A 14,453-nucleotide genomic window follows, 5' to 3' on the forward strand; every position below is an offset into this window, starting at 1 on the left:
CCAAAATAAGGCTCATTGCTTATAAAGGAAATGATGCCAGAGGTGCCAGAGTGAGGCTGCATTAAGTATACTTTATGTATTTGGGTCATGATTGAGCACACCTAATTTGTTACAAATGACTCTCTTCATTTCTTTTTTCCCATAAGATCATGATGAATGTGCCATGTATGGCGCATGCAGCCAAACCTGCACAAACACCTATGGGTCATACAGATGCAGCTGCTCAGAAGGATACATCCTGCAGCCTGACGGGATATCTTGCAAAGCCAGACAAGGTGAGCGGCACACTTGCTTTAGAAAACAACATCATCTGCATATGTTTCATTTCTAATAATAAACAAGGTGGTTCTGTTCAACCAGGAGTGGAATGGTAACTTGTCATCACCTACTAGCTCTGGTAGGGCAAGATTAATGTGGTTTAGAAGCGACCACATATATCACCAACAGAGGAACGGGCAGACGTGGTCAGGCCAGGATAATGATAAAATTAACGAGCGTGAGATTTTAAGTGGGAGCATTCTGGAGTATTTTGTGCGGAGACAATGCCTAACGTCGTCCTGATTTATATTAATACCTGATGCTGCTGACAAATATGTCCCGATGAGTAAAAACATAAGTAAAAATAACATAAGAGGTATTGTGTTTTAGTGGGTGGCCAACTCTAAATAAACAAGCTTAACCTTGGGTGCTGTTGCTCTGTGAAGCATAAATTAAACCTGATTTCTTTTTGAACGTGTTGAAAATAGCTGGAGGCCCGACACACCTAACCGAAGAGAACACCACTGTTGCAGCTTTTAATCAATGTGACTGCTGTCCTACCAGGAATACACTGAATATGATTACCCATAAACTTAACTGAACCCAATGCTCGCATGCATTAATATTAATTTAGCGCAGAGCGATAGTGGTACGGGGATAACTATGGGGTTACTATTAGTTGTAAAAGCTCATGAATATAAATGTCAGATAGAGCTAGGAGATGAGGGGCAGCAGGGAATGAAAAAACATATTAACATGTTGAATGTGAGATTAAAGTTAAAACTCTGCAGTAACAAATGTTCTTTTTGGAGTTTAAATTTTGATTGGATCTCGTAGCGTTCTGTTCAGATGAAAGTAAAAGGTATAATTTATTTGTTGTTCTATTTGTATTCCTAGCACAAATGGGACTCTACAACACTCTTGGTTGCTTGATAATGCGCTTCACTGATTTATGCTAAGTGCCAAACTGTAGATCATGGAAGTGTAGGGATATTGGATGATGCTGAAAATAACCTTATTGGACTCATGTAATACATCAATCGTATGAATCATATCTCCAACTAGAAAAAAGACTTGTCACTGCTCATTATGTATTTTTATTAACTTTGTTTTAAGGACTACACTCACTAGTTTGTATCTATAGTTTTCTAGTCTTAATTTGATCCTACTTAAATGGACTGTACTTATATAGCGCTTTATCCAGTCTTTAAGACCCCTCAAAGCGCTTTACATACTACATGTCATTCACCCATTCACACCCATTCATACAGAGCAGTGTACCTTACTCTATAGGACCTAACATTCATACACATTCACACACCGTTGGCCATGCCATCGGGAGCAACTCAGGGTTAAGTATCTTGCCCAAGGATACATCGACATGTTGACTGCATGGGCTGGGATCGAACCCACAACCTTCTGGTTGAAAGACGACCGCACTCCCTCGCAGCCACAGTCGCCCCACAGCCTACTTAAGACCCAAATCATCAAAATGTCACAAATATTTACTTTTTTTTATAAAACTTGAGTCAAATCAAGCAATCTGATTGGTTCTTAGCCGTGATATATTGAGCGTATATCACGGGTAGAATTGTAGTTACTTTTTCACAAGTTAGTATCCCTCCTCGTCTGAGAAAAAGCAACAACCGTTAGATTACGTCCATTACAAAACTAACTAACTAACAAAGCTTAAGATGGAAACATTTAAGGTTAACTTCGACCTCCGGGGTGGTCTTACTATGGAGGAGTGGATTGAGCAGTGCCTATCTCCAGAAAAAAAAGCACCTAAACGACGACATGCAGAGCTACGTGAAGAGCAGGTAGACCAACTGGAAAACAAACAAAACTAACCATTCAAAAGCTTTCCGGCAGTGGCTCAGTCAGTAGGGGCTTGGACTGGGAGCCGTAGGGTCGCCGGTTCAAGTCCCCGACCAGACCTAAAATGTGGAGTGTGGACTGCTACTTGGAGAGGTCCCAGTTCACCTCCTGCCCTGCCCTGCCGTGGTGCCCTTGAGCAAGGCGCCGTACACCCCCCTTCCCCCCCTCACTCCCATCACTCCCCGGGCGCCGTACAATAGCTGCCCACTGCCCCTACTACTAGACTCCTGGTACTAGGATGGGTTAAAAGCAGAGAACTAATATCACTCTGTGTGATGTGTGCTTTACATGTGTGACCATTAAAGAGGGTTTCATCCCTCCCAATTCTAATTCTTTCTGATGCGGGTCTTGAAAGCAGAGAAATTATTACCATTAGTGGCCACAGGTGCGAAAGCTCTCTCCAAAGCTACTGGAAACCAAATCTCTGGGACTGGAGTAAGTGGAGCAATATTCTTGCCACGCCAAGCAACAGCCGAGTACAACCTCAGCCTAGTACAAGTAACCTCGCAAGCCATTCTACTGATGCTGGACAGTTTTTCAGTGGGTGCACAATAAATGGCAAAATACAAATTAATGTAAATAAATAGCCAAATAATCGATCAACGCCGTTTCTCTAATATGCTCGCTAGCTGTTACGGCCCGTCTACACTACAGACATCGAAAAATGCTTTCAACGCTTCGCCCATTCACTTGAATGGGGTGACGTAGAAGATCTTTAATCTTCGCCGAACTGCATTGTGGGGAGCATGGCATGGCTTTGCAAGCATCACGAGCATGAGGCTCGATGCTTGGCATCAGCCAATCAAATCCTGTTTATGCAATTCCCTCCAGTACAAGCGCTAGCCAATCAAACCGCGTGTATGCTGATACCGCAAGTCTTGACTATTTTCCATATGTCATAAAATGGAGGATAAATTAATCATTGGCGTGGCAAGTGTCCCAGTCCTGTATGACTTTACTCTGTTCACCTACCGGGACCTAAACCGGAGGAACCAGGCATGGCGGGAGGTGGCAGAGACAGTTGGTGAAACTGGTAGGTTTTCAACTGTTTGGGGAGTTTATATCCAGTTTACTTCGTTGAAGAAGCGGGCTTTTTTTTTGCTTTGTATGCCGGGGGCGGGCGGGAGATTCCTGATTGGTTGTTGGTCGCCTTGGGCGCGAGAAATCGCCAAGCCTCAGACACGCCCAGCTTCAAGATTTTTTGATGCCTGTAGTGTAGACGGGCCGTTAGTGTTGTTGCATAGCAACCACCTTGCACTATGTTTTGTGCAGAAGGCAACGGAGGGACTATTTTATGTTTAACTAATAACAACTATTTAAATTAAAGAGTGTGTATTTTTCTTTCATATTGCCATACTTTGTAACCGTTTTATAAAAGCAATAGCTCACTTCACTAAGGGGGTTGTCGACCCTCCGCTTCGCGTCGGGCCGAACCACGGCCCTTAGCTGTGATATAATGAACATATACCACGGCCTGTCGTGAGCTATTGCTTAAATATAGCGCAGTATTTTTCTCTGAACTTTTTCTATTAAAGTTTTTTCACACCTGAGTAAAAAGTGTGTTTTTCAGGGCTGTTTTTCGCCGCAAATGAATACATGTTTCATGTGATTTTGCTAGTATTCAGGAAAGCATGATGGTGGATGTAAGATTGACTCAAATACAATAAAATGCCAAGATTATTATAACAAATGTAAAAGTAACATGTGGACGTTTATTTTAATACATGGCCATTAGTTTGTAGGATCAAATTATTATAGGTTTTGGTCTTTTCATTAGACTTTTTATTTATTAGAAATATGTCCCTATCCCTAGGCACATGATTAAAATGTCAAACTCATTTCCTTTATTCAACTTAGCATATATATTACATTATAGTACATATACACATTAGCCCTTTGTCCTTTCATAGTGAACATCCTCTGAGGAAAATAACACTGGTAATATTATGTACCTTGCCCCGTGTACCCCTGCTGCTGTCAAACACATCTCTGACAAAAATGGCTGTATTAAGGGATGCATTCATGTCATTTCATTATGACAAGCATGTCAATATATGTCTGTATATTATAAACATTTTAATATGTACTTTATGATGGTCTGTCCTGAAAAAAAACCCTGCCATTATGGCCACATCAGCTATGGCTTCACACAGAGAGCTTGGTCAAACCCAATTTACCCCCTAGTGTGGGAGAAAAATGTATGACTACTAAACATTTATTCAGAAGGGATAAAGGGAAGCAGGTCTGTGAGCAGGCATTCTGATGTATTACCTATATTAGGAGAGCAGCCCTTGACTTGAACTTGTGGGGAAAAGGGCTAAATAAGATCCCTTTTTAGGGGGTGAATAGTACAGAATATGAATGCTCAATTAAGCCCCTAAAGCAGCTTATTTGTATTTTGGACTGTCCTGGATTTAATTAAGTTCCACATTTGGTGTTATTGTTCAAATCAATCAGCTCTGATAACATATTTTTGATTGTTTGGGTGCTTCTTCAGCCACTATTAAAGTTGTACCATTTGTTTGTACTTTTGTTACTTTTTTATAAATGAAATCTTTCCTTGTTAATACGTTCCATGTTTTCCCCCTCACTCCAGATCCTGGTGACAGCCGTCCGATGCTTCTCATTGGCGGTTCAGATCGTATTATCATCACCCATCTAAATGGAACAGGCCTCCAGCCCCTGAGGTCTCTAAGTGCAAATGGAACACTGGCATTGGATTTCCAACACAACCAGGAGAATGTGTGCTGGGCCCTTTCTACAGAATCCTCTGGGCAGCTCCGCTGTGCTGAAACCAGGAATCTGCGTGGATTCACACGGGAACGGGAAATAAGAACACAACAAAGTCTGCAACGTAGGTTTTTTGATAGTTTCTTCTCTCATTGTACAAACTACTTGTTCATTTATTTACTTGTTTGGATTCATTTGAGTAATGATCTGCTCTTAAATCATGAACACTCCCATACTAGAGGAGATGAGATACACATCACTCTCTCACAAACACTTGCCCATCCACCTTTCTTTCTCTAGCTCTCGTAGTTTTTTCTATTACCTTTGAGCTCTCTCTATAGCTCTTCATTATCTGTGCGGTTGAAGGCAGGTTAGCCTCTGTGGTTTTGGCTGCTCACCTTTCCCCTACAGCTGTCCTTCAAACTGACGCCAGCTTTGCTGCATCAAAACCGCTCTCTTTCCCTCCCTGTAGCTGTTCCATCCCAGATTCTTCGAAACATAAAACCTTTAAAACAAAATTGTGGATTGTATTCACTGGGTTGTCATATTTTAGGCCTCATATATTGCTTTAGGTTCAAAACTGCTTCAGAGGTGTCAGATTGAACTGTCTTTGCAAAAACATAAAGGAAACCTGCCAGCCAATCACAACTGTCAGAGGCCATGGTATGATTTAAAGCAGCACTGTGTAATTTTGACATTCCAAGATCAGTATACACTTCATGTAGACTCCTTATTTGCCTTCCACAGCTGTTGTATGATACATGCTGTGTCTCACGGTTTGTTGCATTATGGGAAATGAAGGACCCTGTATTCTCAGACCTGGGTTAGGAACATAAAAGGGCCCTATTATGCTTTTGGGGGTTTTCCCTCTACTGTAGTATGTAATATAGTTTTCTTTGCATGTGAATGGTCTGCAAAGGCTAAAATCCCAAAGTTCATACCAAAGGGAATTTCTCTGTTTGTATGCTAATCATTGAAAGTGTTATTTTATACAGATTATCAAACAATAATCAACCTCTTCTTTGCCATTGCAGATGTGGAGCACATGGCCATTGACTGGCTAACAGGCAACTTTTATTTTGTCGACACAACAAATGATAAGATATTTGTCTGTAACCAAGGGGGGGACACGTGTGTTACTATCATACAACTGGACCTGCTGAATCCTAAAGGAATCGCTCTGGATCCTCTCATGGGGTGAGTGTTCGGCAGCCTTTGCAGCATCTGTGAATTCTGCAAGGCTCATTCATCATCATGCATCTTTTGTTAAAGCGGAAAAAATAAGGAAAGGAGAAGAGAAATATAAATCACTCTGCAATACAATAGACTTGTCTGGAGGAATGTGAGTGAGTCGCAATGACGGGATTAAATGATTCCCTGTCCTTCAACTCAGCCCTCCTCTCTTTGAGCTGTGTAAATTGGCGGATAGCTGGTGACGCTCCAGACAGCTTCTACTGCCGAGACATTCATTTGTATTCACTGATTTCACCGCACATCCCTCAGTAGAAAAGGCCCCTTCAGGACTTTCCATTACAGGATTTTTGTCTCTGTAGAGATCACACAAAAGCCGAGCAACTGTGGAGTTAGAAATATCCCCACAATGCTCGGAGTGAAAACTAAAATAGGTTACAGCATGTGGTTGACAGTCACACTGAACTTTTTTTATTGCACGTGTGTCATTAAGCATGAAAACAAAATGAACAAACATAAATTAAATAAATTGCTTGCAGCAGCTGAACTAAAATGTGAACCAGTTTCAGAAGCTCAAAGCTTGTCTCCCTTCTTAGCAAGCAAGACATAAAGTAATGCTATGTAACAGTACATGTTTTTTAATAAGCAGTAATAGTATATATATATGTTCATAATTTATAGTATCCTGGGTTTATAACCGGTTTATAAGTGTTATGTATTTTTTGACTGTTTATGTTCATTTTTTATTAAATCTTATTCAATTTTATTTTATTCATCTTTTGCACCTTCTAACACATTCCTAATTTGGGATCAAGTTTATCTAAAATATCGTATCATAATATGGTTTAATCAAATATATTATGATATGATATAATGAAATATAATATAAAATGATATACAAGACCCATAACAATGATACTCATTTTATTTTTAGTACTATAACATATGGGACACTTTCTACTTTTTATTTTATGTTTCTATACATTTTTAACTCATGTGCAGTGTGATGCTGTGACAAAACACATTAAACATTTGGGATCAGTTATTTCTGATATAATACAATGGGCTAATAGCAGTGATACACATTTGCTGACGTTTGTGGTATAGTCCGCCTCAATACATAAATAACAATGGTAGCATGTTGCTGCTCTACACAAGTTGTGATAAAACTGTTACTTATTCCATATAAGGCAAAGATAAAATGTTTTCTGCATCCCAACACGTCATCATTTGATTTAAGCTATATTACTGATGTAGAACTGCTGTTTATATATTGTGCTTTATTTAACAGCTTGTGTTCCCACCATGAACCATTGGCTCTAATCAAAATAATTAGCTGCTGGTTTCTTAATGATGTGGACGCTTCGGATGCGGTTGGCAGCGTCTTTTTGTTCTCATTAAATGCTGGTCAGCCGTTGGAAAGCAATATGGCTTATAGAAAATAAACAATACCTTAGAGATTAAAGTTTAGCTTGCTCCTTTTGAGTCACCTTTAGATACAATATAAGTACAGTTTGTTTTTCAGTAGATTTGCTGTAATCACACATGACTCACACCCACATAAGCGCCCATTCCGTTGTGTGTCTAGAGGGATGATTGTATGGATAGAGAGCCTTCCAGCCCACAAGGGAGCTGGACATGCAGGCTGCTGGCTATAGTAGATTGACAATAAGACACAGACGTTTTCCTAGCTCTCTAATTGGGGAGATATTGGTATGGTTGGTTCTGAAAAAAAGTGAGTCTGAGATAGGTCTGTCAGCCTGGAGCAATGGAGTGAAAACAAAAGGAATCAGGGAGGTGTGAAAGAGCAGAAAAGTGCGAGGAACAGTGTTTATAGAATATGCCCCGGTTTGGCACTCCATTTTCATTCTTGTTTGATTCTCTCCCTGCCTTTCTTATTATCAGATGAGGCATTTGTACTTTGCCACGGGAAAGCCTTTTGATGGATAACCCTTTCTTCTTTCCTTTTAAAAAGCTTTTGTGGAGGAGACTTTGATTGATGGTATGGTGCGTTCATCAGCTAAAATTCAAGCTATCTGTGAGTCCTATTTTAAAGGTGTACACCATGTACCGTGCGCATCAGGGACTGGAAAGATTGTGATCTGTTTTTTTCAAAAGATTACTGAGGCCTAGATGATTTAAAAATGAAATATGAAGGTTTCACTCATGTGTGTAAGAATCAAGAGTCAACCCTATCCCCTGGACATTTTGTTTTAAATACTAGAACCCATTTGTTTCGACAGTGTGTTTTGGGACATAATAACTTAATTATGTTCTGTTTAACGTTGTCAAGTTTTATTTTTTAAATCTTTCGTTTTTTGGTATTAGACCAGCTATAATGTTGCCCTCAAAATGGTTCCAGTTTAAACATGAATGTATCAGCATGGTTATTACCATTTTGCTTTTGTGACCATAAATGTAGGTTTCCCCGATTTGTACGGCAATCCATTTAATGGTTGTTGAGTTGTTTTCACTAAAACCCAAAAATATCAACCTTCTGGCGCAACAGAAAAAGGTTATCCCTTTCATGTGTGTAATGTATAGGTTTATGTGGATGTAAATGGTCTTCATAGGCTAACATCCCAAATCTCTCCCCCTGCCTGAAATGCATTGATTGTTTACTTCCATAACATTGTGACATCTATGTAACACCAATCAGAGCTGAATTGGCTCTCTGAGACACGCAGTATGAGAGAAAATCATACTTTTTTTTAACCATATAGTATATAAACATGTCAATATAAACGTAGGAATTAGCATAATGGGGCCCCTTTAACAGTCACACATTCAAAAATGTGGTTAACATTGTGAAACAGGCGATTTACTCAAAACTACTTGGTTGCGTAAAGACAAAACTAATTATTGCGTAACAGAGATTATAGTTTTTATTAAAATAAGTTTTTCTGTGATATTGCTAACCTTACTGATGGGATGTCAGATTGATACAAATAGGAATAAGGCTCCTTATACTGTATGCTGCTTGTACAAACACCTTGGGTGGAAGACAGTTAGTTTAGGTGGTCACATTTGTTGTATTATACATGAAATGTATTGTACATCTTAGACTGTACAATTGCATAAAACATACAATATACATCCTCCAAACAACTGCCATTGTAAACAAAATGTTAATTTATTATTTAGAATGTTTGCAGAATTATATTTGAAAACTCTATTCTAAATAAGAACATCAATTACATTTCTTTTAAGAGAAAATGTGTTTGCCATACTCTGGTTGTATCTCTATTTGTTTTCAAATGTACAAATAGCAGATACCGATAATTGTTCACAATGTCAGAGTCCTTGACTTCTATAATAGTTGTTTTGTTGTTAAGTTACAGGTCAAAACGACAACATTGAACAAAGCAGCTGAAGGAATGTATTTCGTTCCGCTGCTGTATGAAATAGTCAACAAGAATAACAACTTTGAGTGTGTGCCTTTCATTGTCAGTTGTAAGAGTCTATTCCATTTAATTGTAAGGCCAATACTGTTTTTCACTGGTCTCACGCGCTTTTTTTGAACAGAAATGTCAATAATCCAACGTGGATCTCGATATAACTCCGGAATGCACAAGTTCAGCAGCAGCACCATCCTGATCCCAGAAAGCTATCATTTGTATGCTATGTGAAGGTGCACCTGTTCGGGGAGCTGGGTTTCTTGCTGACTCTGACAGTTTTTTAGCACAGCCATGGTCTCGGGTTCAAAGGGCAGCCCATCTCTCCCCCTGGCTTGACTCGTGCAGATTAAGTCGGCTTCCCGTTGCGGTGAAGCTCGTTATCATTGGCGGTTGTTGGAGCTCCCTCTTCACAACCGCAGCAAGACAGTGTGGCAAGTCTTCCATGTTAATTACTGTACCTACAGACCTGAGCATTTTTCAATACTTAAAGTGACCATGAGTTAAAAGGCACTTCAGTAATTTGTCTGATGTGATTCAGTCCCTATTGTCAGAAACAAATTACACTGCACGTAGCACCTGTTTCCCATGGCCGCGCAGTGTTTTTCTTACATTCCGCTGGCTCCCTGTGTCTTTCAGAATAGATTTTCGTCCCTCCATGCGTTCTTTTGAGGTAGTAAATGGTTTGGCTCCTCAGCGCATCACACATTGTCTATCACTTTGTGTCTACTCAACACCCCGAGGTCCTCTGCAGGATGCCATCTAAATGTCCTCAAATTACAACAAGCAAATGCAAAATGCTGCTTTTATTGCCTCTGCCTCCAGGTTACAGAGCTGCTATGCACCCTGAGAAGCAGCCTTAAATGGCCATTTTCAGACATTCTTTTTTTGTATCATGTTTTAATTTAACATTTATTCTCAACTCTTTTTACATAGTGCCTTGACTATTTTTATTATATTTTGTAAAAGCACCAGTGAGTTGTACTATAGAGTATACAACGTGACGGACTATGAATGCATACTTTTTATTTAATTAATTACATAACATTTTGTGCGTCATTGCTTCAAAACATGACTCATGTTCTTCTCTTTTGAATTGGTGCATTGATAGTCAGTGCCCTCACAATCTGGAACTACTTGGTTACAATTAGAAAACTTGGTTAAGAAGATTTGGAAAAGATTGTCGGATATCAACTTTTAATAAAGGTAGCAAATGGCTTGTGACCATTGTCATAGTTTCAAAGTGACACATTTTGTGACACAAACAACTATTGAATTCAACCTCATTATGTAATATGGTGCTATAAAACAGCACATTTTCACATTTGCTCCTGACAGACATGAGTCCTTAGAGGCCTTTCTGATTTATTTGTTGACATTATTATTTTTGTACATTTAAACACATAATGCAATTATAATTTGTTTGGGACAATCACACATCGGCTTTTGCTGTTGTATTAAAGTACCTGCAAGCTTTAAAAAACACTCAGGAAAACTAGGACTCCATAGCAAACTATATTTTATCATATTTTCACATTGTTGTGTCTAATTTGGTAACAGCTGTGGGGAAAAAGCAAGTGCATTACCTTAAGCACTGTTTATGAACTTACTTAAGTCTGAGATACTGTTTTCTTATTTTGTGCTATTTTTATTATACCACATTTAAGAGGGAAATGAATGATTGATTTGTTTCAGCACTCCTGTAGCTGTTTTAAGTTGCTGTACTTTGCAGATTGAGTTGAAACAAATGTGACATAGCACCAGCTGGAGCATGTATTTAAAATCCGAAACTTGTGCTTGGTTGAAGCAATTTTCCAATACTACTTTTCAGCACAAACCGTTGTTCCCATCGAAAAGAAACAGAATAATGTTGTGGCGTTTTTTCAACAGAATGAATGCTAAACATTATCATGTTTAGCATTTCTGTTTGGGGTCATCACCTCCCTCCAACATTTTAACCATTCTTTCAGCCATTTTAAGCATTTCTGTGATTCTCATTCAAGATAATTTGATGTTGTGCTTGTAAGGTAGCATGCAGTTGACACTGATAATGAATGTGATGAAAGCAACATACAGTATAGGCTGCCATAATGTCTTGAGATCGTTAGAACAAGGGCCTTTTTCGAGCAACGCTATCACATAATCAGAAAAAATGTAAAGATGCTAAAGCCACATAAATGCTTTACCCATAAGAGCGTACGTGTAAATAAAAAAGTAGCTGGGTGTCTGAGAAGCCATTCTTTTCACATTTGTAGCAGGCCCACAGCAGGTGTATAGCCACACTTGAGAGAGAGAGATGTGCAGGCAGGAGATTTATGCTGCTGTTTTATAGCTACTCTCATTTTCTTTTGAGATTGGCTTGCAACATTTGGGACTGGATGATTGGGACATAGCAAATGGTTTAATACCAACAACTGGTGATTTGGAAAAAAAGTTAAAAAAGTTTCATATTGCCCCCTGTTTTGCTAGATCAGACTTCAAGATAATACTTTTAATGTTTAAAATATGACATGGACTTTAACCATCCTACCTGTCACCTTTATTCATGCCTTATCATATTTTCTTTATTGTTTTAAATGTAGGGTCCCTTATAGTAGATGACATAATACAAAGTGTATGCCAAAATAGTTTCATTTTGAAGAACGTCTACCATTATAAAAGCCACTTCTTCTCAGTGAAGCCATGCTTTTAAACGTCTTTGTCACACCATATAATTAATTAGCAAACATAAGGTTCGCATATTTACCACTTGTAATTATTGCACATTCTTTAATCAATGGGGCTTTGATTGGGGAGAGCGATGGACAAAAGAAAACCCTTAATTTCCATTTATAAAATGTCAATTTCACGTCTGACATTTTTAAAACCAGGATAATGTAAATGTGCTCTTTAATATGCATTGGATGACTACATGCTCATACCAAAACACTGAGGCTAACAGGTCCCTGGTTAAAAAACTGTTGATTAACCGTGTATATTGTTACTGTATGTTTCCGTTTGAGCATTCCAAAAGGAAAAGCTTTGTAAATGGTGACTTACCAATGATTTTGGCAAACACAAAAGCTCACTCTATGTTTCCACTTAAGGTCAGCTCCAAAACCACATGCTAGTTCTCTTCTTCTTCTTCTTCTTCCCACATGCTTTTAATCACATACACACTTTAATTACCTGTTGATATGCTATATCTTGGCCTCAGAAGTAACACTAGATTACGACTGTAGGGAAGCTTAGCCAGGTATGCTAATGTTAGCCGCTAGGTTTGGACCAGCAAGCATGTTAGCCAGGTGTGCTAATGTCAGCCGCTGAGGTTGGATCGAAAGGCTACGTTTGTTAGCTAGGTCTTGTAATATTAGCCGATAAGGTTGGATCAGATAAACATACCGTTAAATTAATTCCTCACACTATGCTGTTGCATATATCGTGCTACAGCGCCATAGACTCTGCTTCAACATAAGAACAGATTCAAAGCTCTACAAATCTGCCGTCCCTTTGAGCAGTTGCAAAGCTACGATTGTACAGTCACTGTACTGCGGAGGGGTTCAATGAACAGTCAACTGCAGGTGAATTAACATAAATGGCTCTGTGTTCAAAGGGTCATTCTGTTTTTATCAAATGGCTTGAAGCAAATGTGCCGTCATAATAAACACGCCTGAAAAAATGTGTGTACTTCAAGGAAAAGTATTTTTTATAGATTTTTGTATTGTATGTATAAGGCCTAAGAAGATCTGGAGACAATAATGACACTGCTCGCTCTACACATTTGCATCATCCCTAACACCATATAATCATTGAAACTCTTCCACCCTCTGTAGAATGCTCTTCTTCACGGACTATGGGAACGTGGCCAAGGTGGAGCGCTGCAACATGGACGGCACCAACCGGACCCGGCTGGTGGATTATAAAATTGAGCAGCCCACAGCTGTGGCATTGGATGTTGTGAAGAAGCTGGTTTACTGGGCAGATGCCTTCCTGGATTACATCGATGTGATGGATTACAACGGCAGGAACAGGCACACCATTATTCACGGGAGCCAAGTGAGTGTCACATTTCACTGTAACGCTGCTTTATGTCTTTAATGGGCTCCACATCATACAGAGCCATTGTGGACTAACGTCATTGGGAATCCGAACAGACAATTGGCTTCTCCTATCGCTAGCGTCTCATTTAGGAGACTCCAAATTGTAACATGAGAGGGGTTTTTTAATTTTCTGATTTAGGGCACCGTGCTTTATCAGTGCAAGACAGGTGGTACATTCACTGGTTGTTGTTTTAATTCTCTAGTCGTTTTTATAAAAAGGGTCTATTGAATGGGGAATATAGATGGCTAATTTAATTGAAGGAATCGAGGCACATGTGTGTCTGTCTTCCAAATGAGCATATCAATAGTCTCGTTCCCCAAAGTACCTGCTTGAAGCCTTTCATCAGTGTTTTTGACTATTCATTAAAACGCCCTTTCAAGCAACTTGGACTAGATACTCACCCTTTATGAGGAGGAAACGTACATTTCAAACACCTTATTTTGTATGCAGGTGTTCTTTGCATAATATTGCCTCCTTCTCTAGCTTGTGGCCTCGTTAGAGAGAGGATCATGCATCTTCAAGGACAAATGCCATGCAGCTTCTTCCTACATCTTTTCCATATACTTTTTTTTATTTGTATCACAGCCATTGTTATCAGTGTTCAGAGGCAACACATTTCCTCACAGATGAACTCACTAGATGACTACGCAATTTTGTGTAATTTTTCAAATCAAGCTAATTTCAAGTACTTTCAGTTCAAAATGTCACAGGATGTCATATTTGAAGAGGGTCATACTGTACATGAGAGGTGCCCTCAGAAAAGGTTGCACAGAAAATCAAAATGTGTCTTTATCCTCACGGTCATTTTATACAGATACTGTATTGTACTTCTGAAATCACGTAAAAGGTCCTTTCATATATTAATTCAATTTATATCTTAAAATAGTATATTTTCTGGTGATTCAATTAAGTTAGAATCAA

The 14,453-nt window shown here is 39.1% G+C and overlaps 1 protein-coding gene across 9 annotated transcripts in view; it reads left to right on the plus strand.

Moving 5' to 3' along the window:
* The window catches only part of lrp1bb (low density lipoprotein receptor-related protein 1Bb), a 336,417-nt gene that overhangs the window by 150,519 nt on the left and 171,445 nt on the right, over nucleotides 1-14,453 (plus strand). For 8 of the 9 annotated variants that reach the window (XM_079666350.1, XM_079666351.1, XM_079666347.1 and 5 more), the window contains 4 exons: nucleotides 147-275; nucleotides 4,733-4,990; nucleotides 5,901-6,063; nucleotides 13,265-13,487. In XM_079666350.1, the coding sequence (XP_079522476.1) occupies nucleotides 147-275; nucleotides 4,733-4,990; nucleotides 5,901-6,063; nucleotides 13,265-13,487 (773 nt within the window). Of the gene's footprint in view, nucleotides 1-146; nucleotides 276-4,732; nucleotides 4,991-5,900; nucleotides 6,064-12,774; nucleotides 13,013-13,264; nucleotides 13,488-14,453 lie in introns of those variants that run through there. The other variant, XM_079666354.1, reaches the window with a different exon arrangement.

The sequence above is a fragment of the Notothenia rossii genome (genome assembly GCF_949606895.1).
Source record: "Notothenia rossii genome assembly, chromosome: 2".
NCBI lineage: Eukaryota > Metazoa > Chordata > Actinopteri > Perciformes > Nototheniidae > Notothenia > Notothenia rossii.